The sequence below is a fragment of the Wasmannia auropunctata genome, unplaced genomic scaffold (assembly GCF_000956235.1).
Source record: "Wasmannia auropunctata unplaced genomic scaffold, wasmannia.A_1.0 LD335986.1, whole genome shotgun sequence".
Classification (NCBI taxonomy): domain Eukaryota; kingdom Metazoa; phylum Arthropoda; class Insecta; order Hymenoptera; family Formicidae; genus Wasmannia; species Wasmannia auropunctata.
This window is the reverse complement of record NW_012026904.1, coordinates 1,484,619-1,504,947: the sequence shown is the minus strand read 5'-3', so window position 1 is coordinate 1,504,947 and position 20,329 is coordinate 1,484,619. Positions and strand designations below refer to the sequence as shown.

At 36.8% G+C, this 20,329-nt stretch overlaps 4 protein-coding genes across 5 annotated transcripts in view; 2 read left to right on the top strand and 2 right to left on the bottom strand.

The window, feature by feature from the left end:
* Nucleotides 1-671: 671 nt before the first annotated feature.
* Nucleotides 672-1,857, top strand: LOC105454350 (60S ribosomal protein L35). The gene is made up of 3 exons (XM_011696912.1): nt 672-772; nt 1,161-1,297; nt 1,581-1,857. The coding sequence occupies exons 1-3, from the start codon at nt 770-772 to the stop codon at nt 1,810-1,812; spliced, it is 372 nt and encodes a 123-aa protein (XP_011695214.1). The 5' UTR covers nt 672-769; the 3' UTR covers nt 1,813-1,857.
* Nucleotides 1,858-1,947: 90 nt separating this feature from the next.
* On the bottom strand, nt 1,948-7,563 carry LOC105454348 (golgin subfamily A member 2). The gene is made up of 13 exons (XM_011696909.1): nt 7,361-7,563; nt 6,980-7,075; nt 6,356-6,892; nt 6,082-6,277; nt 5,811-5,976; nt 5,559-5,700; nt 5,305-5,484; nt 4,756-4,974; nt 4,492-4,674; nt 4,107-4,358; nt 3,639-3,966; nt 3,202-3,408; nt 1,948-2,407 (listed from the first exon to the last, which is right to left on the bottom strand). The coding sequence occupies exons 1-13, from the start codon at nt 7,403-7,405 to the stop codon at nt 2,214-2,216; spliced, it is 2,745 nt and encodes a 914-aa protein (XP_011695211.1). The 5' UTR covers nt 7,406-7,563; the 3' UTR covers nt 1,948-2,213.
* Nucleotides 7,564-7,640: 77 nt separating this feature from the next.
* Nucleotides 7,641-11,354, top strand: LOC105454349 (FK506-binding protein 15). The gene is made up of 12 exons (XM_011696911.1): nt 7,641-7,876; nt 8,206-8,370; nt 8,520-9,039; nt 9,111-9,311; nt 9,419-9,454; nt 9,528-9,710; nt 9,790-9,969; nt 10,029-10,245; nt 10,364-10,599; nt 10,692-10,826; nt 10,897-11,103; nt 11,195-11,354. Exons 1-12 carry the CDS (start codon nt 7,797-7,799, stop codon nt 11,267-11,269), a joined length of 2,235 nt encoding a protein of 744 aa, XP_011695213.1. The 5' UTR covers nt 7,641-7,796; the 3' UTR covers nt 11,270-11,354.
* Nucleotides 11,355-11,631: 277 nt separating this feature from the next.
* Nucleotides 11,632-20,329, bottom strand: part of LOC105454347 (nuclear pore complex protein Nup88) — a 66,149-nt gene continuing 57,451 nt past the window's right edge. For both annotated transcript variants that reach the window (XM_011696907.1, XM_011696908.1), the window contains exons 3-13: nt 16,383-16,496; nt 15,655-15,841; nt 14,861-14,961; nt 14,507-14,699; nt 14,171-14,331; nt 13,886-13,962; nt 13,294-13,538; nt 12,733-12,843; nt 12,337-12,563; nt 11,925-12,173; nt 11,632-11,789 (exon numbers count right to left, since the gene is read on the bottom strand). In XM_011696907.1, the coding sequence (XP_011695209.1) occupies nt 11,708-11,789; nt 11,925-12,173; nt 12,337-12,563; nt 12,733-12,843; nt 13,294-13,538; nt 13,886-13,962; nt 14,171-14,331; nt 14,507-14,699; nt 14,861-14,961; nt 15,655-15,841; nt 16,383-16,496 (1,747 nt within the window). In that variant the 3' untranslated portion in view covers nt 11,632-11,707. The remainder of the gene's footprint in view (nt 11,790-11,924; nt 12,174-12,336; nt 12,564-12,732; nt 12,844-13,293; nt 13,539-13,885; nt 13,963-14,170; nt 14,332-14,506; nt 14,700-14,860; nt 14,962-15,654; nt 15,842-16,382; nt 16,497-20,329) is intronic.

The following is a 20,329-nucleotide window of genomic DNA, read 5'->3' as shown; positions in this document are numbered from 1 at the left end:
ATTAACTATTAGCAAGATATAATACATATGAATTACAATATACATGTCTAAAAAACATTGATCTATTAATAAATCATAAAATTAATGTTATATTATTGACTAATTGCTTAAATTTTAGCAATTACCAAATGCCACGCTAACTCTCGTAAGGCTGTCGGTATTTAAAGGTCCATCTACAATGAGAGTAGTAAATCGTAAGCCGTAAGAAATTCACCAATTACAGTCGAATATGAGAAGAATAATCGACTGCGATTGGTAAATTTCTTACGGCTACGACTTACTGCTCTCATTGTAGATAGACCTTAAGAGTATCTCGTCGGTGGTCTTTCATTTCATATTCTGATTGGTTGATTCTCTTATGCCTTACGTCATATGCGTTATGCAGCGTTATGTAAAAGCTTGTGCTCTCGCCTTTATTCCGTTCAGCGAACTTGGCAATTTACGGAACATTTTTTGTGCCCACTTTAAATCTATCGAGTTACGTCTCCTTATTCATACTTCATGATAGGGATAAATAATGAGAGAATTCTCTTATTATTTACTCCCATTAATCGTTTTTCATCAATCAGCGCACTCGGTGTCAAAGCGGTGTCTGCATGAGGATTGAAGGATTGAGGATCAGGCTTGAAGGCGCCCGTCTTATTGATTCTAGGGATATTCAGTATGGCATTGGCATGTTGGTTATTTTATTTTCCAAGGCTTACAGTAGTTGCAGTTCTCCTATTCTTTTCCGCGATTCTCTTCCTCGCTGATAGAAAGCCGATTCAAGATGGTTAGTGAAGGCGTGAGATCGTAATCCGAATTTATTTAGAACATCAACGATTAATGTACCTCGATTAGTCGATGAAAGCTGTGTGATTTCTATAGTTTAATCGATGGATTGTGAATATTTCCGAATTTTACTCACAGGATATAATTAACCTCGTCACATAACCTCGCGTCATTGAATATTCCGATAGCGTCACTCTTCCGATCTACAAATTGGAGAAATAAAAGATTATATGTCTTTTGCGCAACAATTATATGTATCGGCAAGAGTGAAACGATTAATATTACAATTAGATTCGTAACGAGGATTTATAACGCGTGTATAATTCGATTTTGTGTTGGACAGTATACAACATGTGAATGTACTTAACACGTATATCAAATTGTTTTAGGCAAAAGTGAAGTGTTCCGAATTAAGGACCAAAGATAAGCGGGAGCTGCTGAAGCAGCTCGAGCAGCTCAAGACAGAATTGACCACTCTACGAGTGGCCAAGGTGACTGGAGGAGCTGCGTCAAAGCTGTCCAAGATGTAAGTCTTTGTAATTCTTTTAATTTAAAATAAATTTCTCAAAGTACTTTAAGTTGTGATATAAATAATTTACAAAATTACATAAAATGATAATTATGTGCCTATCTCTTTGGTATTCTTTGTTTCTTATTTTACTTAAGGAATTTTGAAGTCTGTTCAGAAATTTGTATATTTGGGCATATGTCATTCTTCTTTCTGTATGCATAGCACGTTGAAGTTAATTTTACGGAAGCAGTGTTTCTAATTTTAATTAATTTTAATTCTTTTTATCGTTATATTCCAGCCGTGTTGTAAGGAAGGCTATCGCGCGAGTGTACATTATTATGCACCAGAAGCAGAAGGGAAACCTTCGTCTACTTTACAAGAACAAGAAGTACAAGCCTCTTGACTTGAGGCCCAAGAAAACGAGGGCTATCCGCCGTGTTCTCACCCCCTATCAAGCCAGCAGGAAAACGCTGAAGGACATACGCAAGCGCTCTGCGTTCCCGCAGAGAAAGTATGCTTTGAAAGCATAGTATGTACGTTTTTAATTACTATTCAAAATAAAAATTTCATTAAAATATTGAGTGTTTATTTGCGATAAAGTATCGGTCGTCTCTCACAATCTTAGCATCTTGGTAAGTAGGCGCGAGAGAAAGAAAACAAAAATCCTATCTGCAAAATTATTCAAGGCACTGTATATTTATAAAGGTAACTTTCTCCCAGATAAAAATCTTGCGTTCGTTTTACAAGAGATAGATACAGAAGTTTAAAAAAGTCTAAGAATTTCCTATATACAAGTATCACTATTCTATATGACTAATTTATATGTGTATATATATATCTTTTTTATGTATATAAAAAATATATACATACATACATAATGCATAGATATAATTTGGTTATAACAAAGATTAAACAAATTTATTATTCATGATTACACTGTGATGAGCCTTCCAGAGCACCATGGGCATGGATGAAAGTTAGGTTCTATAGTACATGCATCTTTACAGTCTTTGATTTCGGTGAGAAGATCAAGAATATCCGATGCAGTTTTGTCTTCGATCAATGGTAGTTCCGCATCATCTTGCTTTTCATTTTCAGAAAGTGCAATAGCGTCGGCATTTATATCTATAAAAAGAATACGTATATACAGGATGTCCCGAATTTAAATGTCTAAACTTCGGGAACGTAGGAGGTCGATAAACTAAGGAAAAAAAAGTTCTTTAGAGATATGCTTGTTTTTGCTTTGTTTTGGACAAAAGCGCAAAAAAGGCAAAATGTAGTTTTCATTTTTGTACTTATTTATTAATTATACATTTATACTTATTTATTTACGTTGTGAGTACCTTCATGTGGATATTGTTCAAAATGTAAATACGCGAAAAGCCATATCAGTATATTCAACGTTAGAATATGTACGTGACATATTGTGACAGGACTGATTCACTTGATGGCTTCTGACGAATTTATAGAAGATAGAAATGTAAACAAAAGTTTTTACCAGAAAACGGAATATTATTTCGTGTATGATTTCTGCAACGATAATATTTCAAAAGCGGTGCGAGAATATGCGCATCGATTTTTATACAAAAGAATGTAATAACGAGTCAAGCAACAGGCACATATTTTGAACAATATCTACATTAAGGAACTGACAACTTGAATAAATAAGTAATGAAATACAAAAATAAAAACTACGTTTTTTTTGCGATTTTCCATAACGAAGCAAAAAAAGAGCATATCTCTAAAGAATTTTTTCTTAGTTTATCGATCCCCTACACGCTCCTCAAGTATTCGAGACACCCTATATAATCATACTTTTTTCTTTATTTTACATATAAAATCAGAGATAATTCAGAATACTTGTTTAAAAATTACCAAAGAAAGTAACAGAAGAAAACATTAAATACAAGGGGATTTACCTTTATGACAATCCATGCAAGTTTCTGTGGAATTTGTTAGTGTTTCGGGATGTTTCTTAAGCAACTCAGTAACTAGTACTTTTAATTTATGTAACTGTTCTTGTTGCTGATTACGTTGCTCCACTAATTGACGGAAGGACTGCTCTCTCTCCTTCCATCTTTCTCCTAAAATCGCTCGTTGCTTTTGATATAAAGTAATATATTCTCCTGAAATAAATATACACACATCAATTAAATTTTACGACTTATTGCAGTTGAAAAAAAGATTTATAAACAATTCAAGTATATACATTATATATTTTGTGAAAAATATAAGATTAAAACAAATATTCATATATAATATAAAGTTTTTAAGCTAAAAAATTAACATATTAAAATATTAATAATAAATGAAAAATTAGGATAAAGTATGTCTAATCAAAAGTAGTAAAACTTACCTATTGTTTCTGTTTCACCTTGGAGTTGAAGAACAAGATGTTCCAATCTCTGTTTCTCGTCAGTTAATTCAGCAACCTTTTCCATCGTTTCTTTAAACCTCTTTTCTAATTTTGTAATAGGCCCAAAATTGTCTGAAATATTTTTATCTTCTGGCAGTGGTAAGTTTTGTGTTGTTGCGATATCATTGCAATTTTGCTCATTATTTATTATATGCTGATCTCCATTAACGTTTACAGCCTCTCTGGACAAATGTGTCTCCTTTTGTGCTTTATCCTTTAATTCTTTCGCGAGTTCTTCATTTTCGTTTCTCAAATCTTCTATATAAAGCTGTGATATATAAATTACAATAATGAAAAATAAAATTATCATAAATACTGTAATCATGGATTACATTCTCACGCACTAGACATATATCAGGATTAGAAATTAATTAAAACTATTAAATTACTAAAATGTTGTAAACATACCAAGGCATTTTGTAACTCTTGTTGCAGCGTATGGGCATGATGAGACTGCGCTTGATAATGCTGCATTTGATCCGCAATTTGAGCATTTTGCAATTTTTCTTTCTCAAATTCTAATAAGAATGCATCCTTTACTTTTAACGTTTCTTTCAGATTATCCATTTCCGTCTCGACAGTATTCAATCTTGCATTTAATTTTCGGCCAATATTTCGTTCAGCTTGGAGTTGTTCTGTCAAATCCAGCTTAGCATTACTCTAAAAAGAAAACAATTGTGTAAGTTTTTAAAACTAAATCAATTTTTGCAATAAATAAAACTATAAAATTCTTTTTTCTTAAATCAAAATATAATAAGATTAGATCGACCATATATTATGTAGCTCTACTCACAAGAGTGACAAAAGCATTTTCCATTTCAGTTAGTTGTTCCTTCAATTGTTGATTTTGCGAAACAGCTCTAGATGCACCAAGTTTTTCGCTTTCAAGAGCCTGTACTAATTTTGCAGCAGCCCCATCGTCTTTCATATCTCGTAATTCCTGCACTTCTTTTGTCAACACTTCAATCTCCGCATCCTAAAAGCGCATTATCTTGTTATAAAAAAAAACATTTCTTCTATTAAGTTTATGAATTATTTTCTCTACACATATTTTTACCCTTTCGAATAACGCGATGTGAAGTCTTTCCTGCTGCGCAGTCAGTTGCTCGATGCTTTTCATTAAGTTAGTTATTTCCTCGTTATGATCTTGTGATGTAAGTACAGTTTCGCTTTTGTTTTTTTCATGCTGCAATTGTTGTTCCAAGTCCGATAAACGTTGTATATAACTTTTCTCTCTGTTTTCTAAATCGCTGATAGTTTTTTTTCCGCTTTCAACCTGCGATTACTCGACGTAAAGTGACTGTGTTTATGAACAGTTACAGCGAATTTAGTTGGACGCACTAGTGCGCACTCAGTGCATATTAAAACTATTGTACGCAAATCAATGTAAAATTTTGATTAATATAAATATAGAAACGAGTTGAACCGCGAAAGTCTTAATAGTACTTACTCTTTATTTGCTAAAATATGTATTGAGTATTTTATTATTTGAGATATTTCACTTTTACATTGAGATTAAAACAGTATAAAATGGAATTAATATGCACTGAATGCGCACTAGTGCGTCCAATCGAATTCGTTATTATATAAACATATATACACGTACCTCATTAAACAATTTTGCCTGCTGTGCGTCTAACTGTCGTACATAATTTTGATATTGTCTACTGGCTTCATCCTTCTCGTTGTTCACCAACTTCAAAGTTTCTCTCATTTGAGCCAACTGTTGTTCTAATACTGTTACAGTTTGATGCTGAGATTCCAACGTTTGCGACGTATCAGTTAGCTATAATCAATTTATCCGCGTTAGCTTTGACATAAACCGGCTTCGTAATTTTCAATAATCGTATACAATTTTACCTGTTGTATCCTTAATTCATTTAAAGAAAGCAAGGCTGCTTTCTCTTGGAATTCCTGTTGCAGAGTAATAAATTCGGTGTTCTTTAAATTCAGCTTCTGTTTTAACTCTGACATTTCCAATTCCAAATCTTCCTTTTCTTTTCTACAGACAAAAATATAGACCTCAATTATTCTGCCTAATACGTATTTTAAAGCGTTATATAATTAACAATGAAACGGTTTCAATATAAAAATTTAATATCTGTGTAATACCTGAGTTCACAATATTTCTTCTCGAGCTCGTCATAGACTTGTTGCACTTGCTGAGCATTTTTCTGAGTGTCCGTGGAATTACTCCGCGTTTGAGTGAGTTCTTTTTCAAGCTCGTTAATACGAAGCTGGCTATGTTTTAATTTTCCGCTCAACTCCTCTATCTCCTCTAAACAGCAGGGATTCAATTGTAATGGAAAAATAACATCCTCCGATGTCGGGATAAATGTTGCGTATTCAGAGACACTTTGAAAGCAAATTACAAAATATTAACCTGAATTCTGTCTCGCGGTCTTCTGGCTCTGCGCCAAAGCTGCTGTGAGCTCCGCCTTTTCTGCTATCAGAATACCAGTGGTCTGTGTGTGCACCTGTAACTGCTCCTTCAGGGGATTTAGCTCCCGAACCAGTTTGGCCTCAAACTCAGAATCCTTCGTAGCCAGAATCCCTTCCAGTTCGGCCACTCTGCTGTGCTATTTCAATTTCGCGTACAACATTGAGATTAGACTGTGATCCACCAGCTGCTGTACAGCGTCTCAAGATATACTTACATAACGACTAACTTGGATGTGCAAGTCACTTACAAGCTGCTTCTGCTCCTCCAGACACGAACTTAAAAACTGATTGCGACAATTTAAATCCAGATCGAACGAACTCAGCGGTTCACCGTGTTCTGTGTCGCTGGTGAGCGCCTGAGCAACTTCCGAGGCCATTTCTAACAGGTATTCCGTCTGCGCCGTCGACGGTCCGTTAGACGCCGCCACGCTGAAGCTGTATCTCCCATCGTTTCCCACAGATTGTACATTCGGCTGGAGACGCGAATGCGTGGCATTGCCGCTTTCGTGTAACGCAGCGTTTTCTGGACAGTCCTCCGGGATGGGAAAGCTCTTTTCCGTCAGCTCACTCGATGCCACATTAGTCTCGATCGCATCTGGCAAGTTATTAGCACCGTCGAAGTGATTTATTACGTTTTCTTCTTTATGTACAGCGTCGGCATCGAATATGTGCTTCTCCCCCCATTTTACATCATTCTGTTCACTTGGATCACACAATTCTCCCACCTCTGCAGTTTGGCAATTCGTTTGGCACTGTGGAGAAAGCATGCATCCTAATTATGTTATACGCACAGAAAATATAAACATATACGAATTTCTACAATGTGACCGAATAATTACCTGTGATATGGATACATCCGCTACACTCGTGTCTCCTTGCTGCTTGCTCAAGGCCTCTTGTACTTGCAACTTTTTTTGCAGTTGGAATTCCTTCAGCTGTAACAAGAAGTCGCGTAAAGTCACAACGATATTCGAATGTCGCTGACAAGTGGAGATTTTACCGCGCTAGAAATTTGAAAAAAAAACATCCTTTAGCAGAGTTTAAGAGTTTAACGTCTCAGTCGCTTTTATACGCGATCATTATCGTATTTACGTCGATAAAGAGCACTTTGCAGCGAGAATGAGTTTGTACTTGCTGCGCATTATTTGATACACGATAACTATGTCGAACGTGACGTGACAGCTGCGGGGGCAACACGATGATCCCGAATATGGAATTACCTTCTTCTTCGCAGCTAACAGCTTTTCCGTCTTACTCAGATTCATCGTGCGACAGCTTTCGAATGCGGGGCGCTCGTCGAGGATCACGTCGCGTACAAAATCCCTGGAGACACTTTACATCGTCGAAAACGGCGGCAGGATGTCGCACGACGACGTCGACTGGGAAGGGTTATGTCACGTCTACGTGTATCGTGTGCAAGTGCCACACCGTTACAGACACGCGCACACAACTTGTCATCCGTCTCTCGCGTCACGTGACTCGAGTCGGAGCACTCGGTGGTAACAGCCACACTCTCGTGCTTCTATCGTACGATGGTGAATGCATGTAATATGAATTGTGAGTGCAATTTGCTGTGAACGGACGACGAGATGTCATCACGGCGTGCCGCTTCGTTCGTATGCGATTAAGAAAGCGGAGCGTTAAATTCCTGCAATAATGAGTGCGCAAAACCAGTTGCCAAATCTCGACAAGATCTTCCGGGATGACGACGAGTCGGATTTTGTACCCTCGGGAGGGTACGTATCACTTTATATGTATATCTATCTATTGTTTATCACAGATGATTCGCAAAGTGCAAATGCGAAACTGTTGTGCAAGCCTGTTTCTAAGCATACATTTGTTCGTAGACATTAAAAGTACAACGAAACAACTGGAAAACGAACAACGTTGTTTTAATTATAGCTTTAATTAACTGAATTTTGTTCACAGACTTATAAGTATTTTATGAACACTTCTTGTGTCACGATTTTATTAGAAAATGATAGATGTTTCCCTATTCCGCTAATTTTCGTCTTGTTTTGGCATTTATTGGATTATATATATTAAATATCTTGTTGTCTTTCAGGTCTAATCTGGCTGCCATTTTTGGGCTACAGTCGAAGCATGCAGATTCTCATTCCGCTAAACAAGTAGTACCTAAGAAGAGTAACACTCGATACAACATACAGCAAGCTGCACCACCTTCCAAGACAGAAGTGTTGATAGCGAAAGCAGTACATGCTTTTAAATTGTAATTATGTTAAAATTGTAATTATGTTAAAATTGCTAAGAAAGAGAGAGAGAATACTGCTTATTTTGAGTTAATTGACAGGCAAACAACTATATATTCTCATTTCACTTATAATAATTAGTAATAAATTAGATGTAATTGCATTTCAGGCAAAATGGCCAATACGCCTCTGTCGGGAAGCTTGGTATGGCATTGACAGGCAACGCAGTAACAAGAATGTATCAGATAATTTTGTACAAGACTAAACAAGAGTACATATCTGTCGCCACAGTGACACGTGACTTTGTGTATACTATACAAGCGAACAATTACGCTAGTTATTATGATAGTAACAAAGAGAATTGGTCGATTTTGTTCGAGAGCAACGAGAATTATCTGGAGTTCGCAATAGAAGTGGGACTGGCACGCTATTTTGCTACGCAAGAGAAAGGAGAGAGCGTAATCTATCAAGATCTAATGCCAAGCGATAAAGATGTGATCGCGAAAGAGGGAGACAATATATGCATCAAGTATTTCGTGGGGACCGAGATTGTACAGCCTTTCAAGACGAACTTCACGACGTCGCAGACGATGACCGTGGAAATATCGACGGACGAGAATTGGGAGAGAAGTCTTCTGGACAGCGGCAAGGGCCTGAAAAGAGTTTTATTTTTACCGCCTAGCAAACAGGTAGCTTATTAAACTTTTGTGGAATACAGCATTATGTAACAATGTGGTCCGCATTAAACAGTTTTACACAGATTAGTTTAGGTCCTGGATTCCCTAAAGAGAGAGATGTTATGCTGATAATAGAGATAACCGATATACGGGTACAGGAGGAAAATCCGCCGGCGCCTAAAAGCTCGGGGAAGGCAGCCATAATATCGAGAATGGCTAAAATGGGTCAGTCCATCTTGCCAAAAATGCCTCGAGCTTCCACTACTGATTCCGAGGATACCGAGGTGCTAATATTAATATTTTTCTATTGCTCCTGCTGATATCCATGAGATGTCGAATAAAACTTATGATATTATCGTTCTGATCTGAAAGAAGCAATATCGTTTTGTAGGATGACGTACCTCATAAATCTCCTCGTCACAAGAGGGTTAGTCCCAATTTGCAAATTTCTCCGTGGCAACAAAATCTACATTTTGCTAAAATATTGCGTATTCTGTTAGATCGAACAATCAGATGGAACTTTGCAAAAGAAGAATTTGTCCCACGAGTCGTCAGACGAAAGGAAGGCCGCTCAGAAAGCTGTGGAGCCTAAAACTGAAGTGCCTTCTCTAGATTCTAATACTTATAAGCCATTAGTTGCTGCGTCCCCATTAACGCCACAATGGGCTCCACCGTATTTCGCTGTACGATTTAATACGTTATTTTATATTTAAATTAAATTTATCGATGCGACGTAATTGTGAAAGACGATCGAAATTACAGGGGCACTACGTAACGATGGACAATCAGATGTATCCCGTGTCGCAGGCCGTAAATCGTACGATACCGGCCGCTCTGGATCCCGGAATGAACATGTTGCTGTCGGAGTCGAGAATAGCAAACGCGGAAATACGAATGGGGATGTCCAAAATATCCGATAACGTCCAGAAATTATTGGATAAGGTACGCATGTCGGTAAGAGGATGATGATGCGTTGATTGTAAAACTGTTACGTTGTGTAGTTCCATGCACTCGAGCTCCAAAATGCGACAACTCCAACGAGCGATAAGGCAACTTTGGATGCCTCTTGGAAAATGCTCTTGGCACTCAATACATCTCAAGTAGGAATCAAAGACAACGAATTACCAAAAAATACTGATAAAGATACGTCGGATGAAAAAATTCGCGAGGCACAGAGCAAAATAAGTTCTTTAGAAAATGATTTAAAAAAATCGAAAGGTGATGACCGTCTGAAATAATACAGTATTTAAATAATAATTTATATATTCTTATATAACATTATTATTAATTTAATGTAATTTATGTGTTTAATAATGATCAAGCTATGTTATTATAGAGGAAAAAGAGTCATTGTTGCAAATCAATGAAGAGCTGAGCAAGAAGCTTCGAGAATTGGAAATGAGACTAACCGATACAAATGATGAGTTGAGGAAAACCAAAGAAGCCTTAGAAGTAGCTAAAAATACAATTACACAGTGCAAAGAAGAAAATGTTAGTTTAGAAGATAGACTTTCTAAGTATCATAGAGAGCACGTTCTCCAAGCCGACGCAATGTCTTCCAGACAGAAAGATGTAATGATCATATTTTCTAATTACAAATTTTATTCCTTATCAATTCAATATATATATATTATGTGTATATATATAATTCATTTATTTTGTAGGTTGAGAAGAAAAATAAAGAAATTAAGCAAATAATGAACAAAACGTACCACACATTGTCAGAAAAACTTTCAGATGAATCACGGTCTGAATTATCTTTCGATTATGTAAAATCAACTATTGCAAACACAATAAAGGTAAGGGATATGTAAAACAAATATACTTACTATAACATTGTGTTTCTAAAATCTAAAATTTTATGTTTAGCATATCACTTTACAAGTACTATATGAAGATCCCGACGAAGAGGACAGAGAATCTAAAGCAATTGAAGATGTGAATTCCACGATTATTAAAACTGTTGGCCAACAACAAATTGAGAAACCAATAATTGAGAAACATATCGAGAAGTCGGTATTAAATTCAGATAATGATTTATCGACAAAATCCACGGAATTTTCACGATCTACTACGGTATTATAATCTCTACTTTCATATTTTTCTAAAAATATTTATGTGCATATTTCTATGAAAATTAATTTCTGGAATCTCTTTTTCATCGTAGATCATGCCTATATTTGAAAACGAACCACCACCCGTTCCACCACCTGACGATATTGATGAAGTTGATAGCGAGTGACACAGTGTTCGATTTTTAATTCATTAATTCATGCTGCAAAAAATTACTTCATAAAATATTTTTTACATATTAATTGCGCGTTAATTAATATGTATATCCTTAATATATATATTCTAATAGTTTTTCGAATAAAGCATGAATAAAACATTTTGTACATTTTAAGATTTAATAAAGAAAATATTTTTATTATAAATATATTTGTATCGTATATACACACACATACATATACGTAGTATGTTTTATCTTGACGTTTTATCTTCAAATAAAATGATTATAAATATAAGATTAAATAATTTGTACCATCATTAGAAATCTCGAAAATAGAAAATCACAAAAAATTATTTAACAAATAAAGTAAGTCTTTTATTGTATACAAATTTGTTTTAAAATGAAATTTAAATTCACTAATTACAATTTAGACATTAATAATATTTGCTATTACTGCTTGCTAATATATGAAAGACTAATTTCTGCTCTGATCTGTTTTGCTTGATCAACCAAATTCTTTATATTTTTCGCCCTGTAAAAGAAAAAAAATGTATCATACTAAGAAAACAATATACGGTAATAATATATCAAATTGATACTTGTAACACGATCAATTTGCATTTGTAAAATTAGAGATTTCGAATTATTAATTTACAATTGTACATACATTTGACAAAGAGTCTCCTTTACTGCCTCCTCTTGATTGTGTGTGAAAACAATTTCTTTCGTCTTTCCATTGACCTCAGTACCATTAGTATGCGCAGTCTGTTGAGCAGACTTTTTCTTGAGCTGTTCAAGTCGAATCTTCATATCGTGTATCTTTACGTCCATTTTCTTTAATTCTTCCGCCTCCGCTCGCTCGACGGAAGTCATCGAAGGTTCTTTGTAATTGACCAATCTTAAAACTTCCTCTGCTCTGAAAGCGTAATTGAAAATAACATGTAATTTGAATTTTACCTTTTCTTTTCTCCACAACGATGTTTAATAAAGATTTTGTTTTTTTCATTTGCTTGACATGACTTGAATAATTCGGAAAAATTGATCAAATATTGTTCGGGTAATTAAACAATTACACTCACCTACGGGCCAATTCTTTCTGTTTATCATTAATATCTTCATATCGCTCGGCTAAAAGTTCGGCGGTCTGTCGCAATTCTTTCTTCGTCTCTGTCAACGTATCGAGTTCTTTTAATAGGTGGCTTTTCAAAGCTTTCAAAGCGCGTACTTTCTTACTGATTTCTTCCCGGACTTTGTCGTGTCGAACGAAGTGTTGAGTACGAAAAATATTTGTGGCGTGATACAACAACTGAAATGTAAAAAAAATGTTTCAGATTATTATTGTATTGTAACTCTGCTATGTAACTCCTTTTTTATTTTCACAAGACAAAAGATAGATATTTGTATTGATTTCTATGAGTGGCAAAGATTAGCAATTGCTTTAATTGTTTTGTATAATGTTCTCTATTTAGACTTACCTCTAAAGATTCACTTAAAGACATCGAGCGAGATCCTATTTTAGTTATAGGTTGCGATGTCTCACGTCTCAATAATTTCTTGATGTATACGTCGAATGGTTCCTTATTTACCTTAAAAAATTTAAAAAATATTGTTTTGCCGTAAATATAGTCTTACTAAATAATTAATATTTTCAACAATTTTTGCTTTCTCCCAAAAGAAACGTAGAGATCTAAGCTCACAGAAGAACATTTAAAAATAGAAAAATAAAATCAAAATGAAAGATATAAGAATAAAAGAAGAAATTGAGAAATCTCAATACGAAATTTGATATTCGAAACAGATGGCACTATAATACATAGAGTACGATAATAATATTTAGAATTTGGGATGAGTAAAACAGTGGTTGTGTAAAAACAATACATTCGTACTCGACAGAACCCTCTCGTTATCCCATATATGCTTCGATTTTATAAGAAATTAATTTGAAAAGTTATGATTGTGTGAAGAAAATAACATGTCGCCATATCATCTCTCTAAATGAGAAGCAATATTTAACTTTATATGTCATTTGTAATTACCTTTTTCGTAAGATTCATAACCGGTTCTAGCTGTTCAATCCTAGGGAGATAATAAAGATCTATAACCGACAGATCGATGACAACGCCTGTGTGCAGCAATGCGACTAGAACACAGGGCTCTTGAAGGAGACCGAAGCCGAGTATCGGCGTAGCTTCGTCTACGTTCGTGTGCTTGGTTCTCGTAGAAAATAGATATTGTAAAACCGATTGGTTTAACAAAGATGGCAAATAATTCCCGCTATTGTCTGAGAAAAGAAAAGAAATGTTTGTTAGACGTAAAGAAATATTACGCAAGAACATTTAATACAGACATAGAAGGAAAACTAGCCATATAAATATTTTTATCTGATTCTTTGATTTAAAAATTTTTACTTTTATTTTTAACAAAAAAACTGTTGATTTTTTATAATTATATATATATATATAAATTAATAAAATTTTTATTCAAATTCGTACACGTAAGAATATTTTTATTATATATATATATATAATTTTTTTATAGTTTTCAATAAAGCTGGTAAAGTGACAAATACTTTTTTTTTCTATATCCTTTATATATATATATATATATATATTACATAAATGTACTTACCATGTATAAGCTCCTCCAGTTGAGAAACCATCGGTAAACTCACCATATGAATCCCAGCATTGTGAGAGCAAAAATATCTAGCACAAGTAAACATTGATAAACTAATTTTGTTCACTCAATAATCGAATGCAATGCGGAATGCTTTGGAAATATCGCTTTTTTTTGTCGTGAAAAAAAAAGGAATCAATTTTTGATTAATGATTAATCAAGCTCTGACTGATTTGCGGCGAAAGAAGTTGCGATACTTCTGAAACATTCCATATGCACGCTCTCCTCAATTAGTACCTCGATTTATTGCCCTTGTCGCAGTGAAGATGGATGGGACAATTATATTTCTTATCGTCATCCGTAAAGAGAAGACCGAGCTCCAGTTCGACGCATTCGTAAACGTAAAGCGCATCGTCCGGCGTATGAAGACTGTAGTTTGAACCATATTGCGACCAAGTCTGGCGAAGGGAGAAGAGATTCTTATATTCGTTTCTTTTTTTCCTCAAATAATTTCTCTCGTAAATTTGTCTCCCCGTCCTCGATTAGTACGGGAAGAATAGCGAAAAGATTCCGCGTGAAACCGCGACATATGGAATACATATAAAGTCCTGCAATATTTATTATACATCATACCTTTCTGTCGTCGTCATCGTCGTCCGATATTTCGCGCAGCAGTATCGCGTGATAAATCTTTCCGGTGCACATGGCGATGACCACTATCGGCGGGGTAGTTTGCAGGCACATGATAGAGCATGAATCTATCCCGTAATTATCGTCGGTCGACGGATACATGGACAGCGAACCCAACACTACTGGATTCTCATAGCTGACAACAGTTAAAGCCACAATCAAATAGGAAAATAGGCGTTATTGCTGGCACAAGTGCAAGCAATTCTGAGATCGACAAAAGTAAGCTCTTTCGCTGTAAAAATTAGGCGAGACCATACGCTTGATCTTTTTTTATTGATAAAAATATTTTGTTCATACTTCTCCAATAAAAAGTTTCCACGAACGATTAGTACTTCGCCGTTTCCACGCAGCACCAAGATCGGCCATTCGATCTGATTCCAATCTACCGCTTCCTTTATCTGAAACATTACATATAAATATTTCACATATCAATAACACTATATTATGTCATAATAACAAATTAAGAGTATTAGAATATAATAATAATAATAATAATAATAAAGTATAAATTTTAAAGTTTGATAATAAAAATATTGGCAAAGATTTAATTTTGTCAAAATCAGAAAACTTTTCTTCATATGTTATTAAACTAAATTCATTTACTTATATAAGAAAAGAAATAGAAAAAAAATAAAAGAAGTTATCGTCGATTTAAAAGCAAGCTTTGCTTTTTATTGTCATATCCAAATAAAATTTACATTTGAAAGTATTTAAACCCTTAGTATAGTAGTGAATATTCGTGCGAAATGCGTTTTGGATCTTTAAATTATTGTTGTGTTAAATTATTACTGAAAAATTTTGAATACTGCGAATAGGACAAGAATTTTAGCGAAATATCTTTCAAGTTTGCAAATTCGTTATCATAAAACTCGCGCGCGATTATCATCCGTTATTAATTAAACAACAATCGTGTAGGAAAATTTAATTTAATATTCGTATATGTAATGGGATAGCGCGAGAAATATGATTATTCTGTAGTTAATCAAAAAGAAAATCCTTAACAGACAGATAATTAAAGTACGTTATGAGTAACTGAAACAAGTATTTTAGAGAGGAGACTTGTTTGAAATCGCGAAGTTGTCGGCTTGTACCTCGTTCGTGTTCTTGTTGGCGAACAATTCCGGCTTCCTCAGGGTAGGAGTGGCGAAATCGAAGTCCACTGCAGTTTCGCCGAGGGACGTAAAGTCCGGGATTTTCGATGGCGAGCTCGACGGCGCGCGGCCGACCTTCCAGCATTTTACGAGTCTCGGTGCACCGCCCAGTTCGCATTCATATAAACTGCGAGAGAAGTTAAGTGAAGCTTAAGGTCAGTTCGACGACATTTTTAAAGACGCGGCATGCCGCTAAAGCGCTCTAAGATTTAGTTTTGCATAAACGTTTCCCGTACTTTTAAGCCCTCGTTTAACGCGAGAAAGACCTAAAGAAGGCGAATTCAAGTTACAAATTATGTCACGCCGTTTTTCCGGAGTTTCACAGTTTTTCTGTAATTATAATGGTTATAAAGGAATGCCTCTCTCTCTCGCGTAACTAAAAAGTGAGTTATTTTCATCTTGAATTAAGTATACACGAACGATTGATCGAGGGTTTCGGTTGATTCATAATAGCTAATAATTAATCACATTGCAAAATGCAAATATGTAGTTCGATTAAATAATTAATGCAATTAAAAATAAAGACAATAATTCAGTTTAATAATATCCTATTCGGATAGCACATTTTTTCTTAATTATTGAAAATAATCAATTACGTAAGTTGGAATAAAGATGATGTTTCACTTAAATAATTCCACTCGAATGGTAGCACACTTTTTCTTAATTACCAAAAAGAATTTTCAGATGTCAAAATCAATAGATGAGAGTCGTTCGTAGATCCCGGATGCCATCGCACTCGTTGAATCTCCGTGGTTGCCCCGAAGTCGCCGAAATTATGATTCCTGCAATCAGAAAATACAGGTAATGGTACACAATATCCGGTTTGACGTAACATCCACTTATAAGTTCACAAATTACATATTAAATTATAATTTTGCTATAATACAAAAGCGATAATTAAAGTTTGAAACAAAAAAATATCAAATACAACATCCTGAATATCTTGACTACATTATGCAATACTCGGTTATTATTTGCAACTAATTAATTGATGGTCACTAAAGATACAGAAAAATTAAATTTTATATCTGTAATGTATAACAATTACCATACGTTATTCCCCTATAATTAAATTTAAAAAATCATTAAAAATAGATTGACTATACAGTTCGTTATGCACGTGATTGAAACAAAAGGAACGTGAATGGGGTTCCATGAATGTGAGACATCGATCCAGGCTGGACTCGCGCCTAAGCAAGGAGAGGTGCGTTCGGCCGCCCGGATGAGCATTAATGGCTTTATAATCTAATGAATTTTTAGGTTGAGCGTCAGGAAGGACGGGCGGAAAATCCAGATAGGTTTTTCCCCGGGATTTATTGCCGGGAAAGAAAAGATGGGAGAAACGGGGGTGGAGAGCAGCGCCCGTCGCTTATCTCCCGTTTGTTGGCGCCTTCCGACCGATGACCAACAAACCAAGAGTCAAGCTTACAGATTTATCCGCGTGAAGATAACAAGGATTATTTGACTCCGAGGGAATATATTCGAATCTCGGAGAGATTTCATTCTCTTCGTCATCTCTTTCCACTTCATTTTCGAGGAATCTTTCCAGAAGTGCCATTTTTTACAGATTATGTAATCTGTATACGTAAGTTTAACGAAGCTTTTTTTTATACAAAAGACACTAGAGAGAGACATCTTCAAATTTATTAGTCTCAAAATATTATCATTATCTCTATGCTGTCTGGATAATTTTCTGGATTGAATGACCGTCCAGTTTTTCTCCGAAAAACAACTACGCTTTGTTTAGTCCTTTTTTTAATCCTCATGCACAGAGTTAATAATCGTTTGCGCTCTACGTGAACGTTATTATTTAATTCGCCCATTTACGGAAAAAAAGTTACGAAATTCGTCTCGGAATCTTAAATGAGGGCGGACGAGCGACGCGGTCGCGACGGAAACGGCAGTGACTTAAACGCAATAACGAGTAATACGCAGGGAAGTTCCTGGAATAAAATGATACGACACCGTGTAAGATCTACTTTGAAGTCAGGTCCGTGCCGTTCTTTGTACAAATTGCGAGAAAAGCGCAGCGCAAAAAGCCCGTCCACCGCCACTGGGGTTAATACGTTTACGTAGGAAAATTATTTTTAATTTTTCTAGACGTGCCTTGGACGAGAGAGAGAGAGAGAGAAAGATAGAGAGAGAGGGAGAGAGGGAGGGATAGACAGAGGTGAGGTCGGGACATGAGGGTGTGGCAGAATGCGCGGCACTGCCGTGTAAGAATTTCTTAATTAGATTTGAGCAGCTGCGTGGCCTTTCATTCTTTTGTTTTCGACGAAAAATTTCCAGCTACAGTAAATCGCGATTGCAGTCACTCAAATCCTTGCCACGCTCGTTACAAGGAATTCGACCTTTATTAAGTATTTCTATCGATCTCAGATTTAAGTTTCGCATATTGCTTTAATATCTCTTTTTCTCGTTTTAATAAAACAATATTCTGTATGGTACACTGTCTAAAAGCAAATTGATTTCTCGATTTGTTTTGTCATTTCATTTTAACGTGATGAATACCAAAAGCATCGAGTTGAATAAAAGTCTAAAAATTGATAATTCCTCTATCTTAATAAATATTTAAAAAAAACGATATAAATCTTTAAAAATTAAACGTGTTTTTTTGTCTTCTTCAATTTTCAACTTGGAACTTTTAAATAGGTACCAAAGCGATATTCTGGGAAAATGCAGAAATATAAAGTACTCGTATTAATTTGATTTTATACATTTTTATTTATCACACTACCCTCATAAAAAATATACAATATTAGAATCTTAGATAGCAATACGCCTATTTTATTTAATATAAATGATCAGAAAATGGATATTTATGACACGCTCTCTTCAAATCTTTTTTCGGTGCCAGCGACAACGAATATCGAATACATAACGGGGGGTTGCGAGCGCCCTTAAATGCGTTGGTCCTGTTGCCATTCATTTTATTTAGGAATATTCAACGCCATCGAACGCGCAGCATCTCCGTGGGGCAACCATCGCGGTAATCAAGACAGCTTAATACCTATCAGAATGTGCGCGCGGGCGCGCCTGGCCACGCGCGCGAAGGGGTAGGCATAAATTCTGATAATTCCGAAATTGTGACAGAACGAAGAAAAATTCCCGGGAGAGGTCGCGGTGAAAAGTGCGAATAAATCGTTGCGTATGCCTTTGTCAACGAAACGGTGGCGAGTCGGGCGGACACAGGAGGGTTGGGAGCCGGGAGGGTGAGAGTCAACCACCACCAACCACCACCACCACCATCACCGCCGCCGCCACCACCACCGTCGTGTCTAGCCCTTTTTTTCACTCTGTCCCTGTCCCCCCCCTCTTCCCCCTTCCCCTCTTCTGTCCGCTATCTCCTCTACGTCCCTATCTTTCTCTCTTTCTCTCTCTCCCCTTCCCACCCTCCCGTTCTCTTTACCGGTGCGTGCGTACATTTTTATCAATTATTAAGAACTCCTGGCGCTTGTGCTGGTGGCCGTGTCGCCGTTCTGCGCGGGACGTATGTACTAACGGGGTGTATATCCCGGAGAACGTTGTGTGCCGGTGATACCCGATGCCCACTGTCTTTTTCTCTCCGGGCACCGGGAGCCTTTTGCTCGCTTTTTCTGGCATGCCGCGGACATTAATAACGGCCACGGGCTAACCACCGCCGTCAACCCCCTCGCCAACGCTACCGTGTCCAGCCGCGGAAAGTGCGAGAGTAATAATAAAATATACGAAATGTAGGCGAGAGAGCATCGCTGCGCGCGGTGCGCGAGCGGGCGGGCGGACGGCCGCGCCGAGGCCGACAAAACAAACGTCGCGACGTTACGGTGTACCTTTCATTGTCCGCGAAGGTACGCGGATCTCCTCGCGTTATAATAATTTAGAGCGACGCTGCGAGCCCGCGCGCTGCGGCGGGTCCTGATTTTAGCTTAATAGAACGCCGGGCCGCGCGATTCGGCCGGCTTGTCGTGCCCGCGCCGCGCCGCGCCGCGCCGCGCTTGTTTCTCGCGAGATTGTCATTATTCTCGCGGACCGGAATTTCAACCCGCCTGAGGACGCAAAATTATGACAATTTTTCTTTGTGGATATATACATTCGAGATAATTTCTTATCATTTACCGAGGTCCCACGGGTTAACCAGTGCAGTAATACGGGTTCCGGGCACAAGCGCCGCGCGCGGGATACACCACCGTGTGAAATTACGCGCCGGTAAATTCGCGTACGATTAGGCGGAACGGGATGTTTTTACGCGCATACGTTTATGATTCCGCGCGCGCAGTTGACATTTTATATTATTCGCCTGTAAATATATTGGAGCAATTTTGTGGCATCGAACTGTTTTGTTCGCGAATGGTACTTCACGTCAACTCTGTCATGAGTATTTCGGGACCGACTTTATGCGTTTGACGCTCATCACTTCATACGACAAAATATCCGCGCGGGTTGCGCGCGCGTTTCATAAAAACGCAGTCGCAAATGGGACTTTTAAACAAATTTCCACGTGCAGTCGCGAGTTCTCCCCGTGGTTCGAATTTCCTCGAAACCTCGTAAATGCAGGAGTCACACGATCGTTTCCACGAAGACTTCGCGAGTCCTCGTGCGTCAGCGAACAAGCGATTCCGTATCTACCGAACAAACT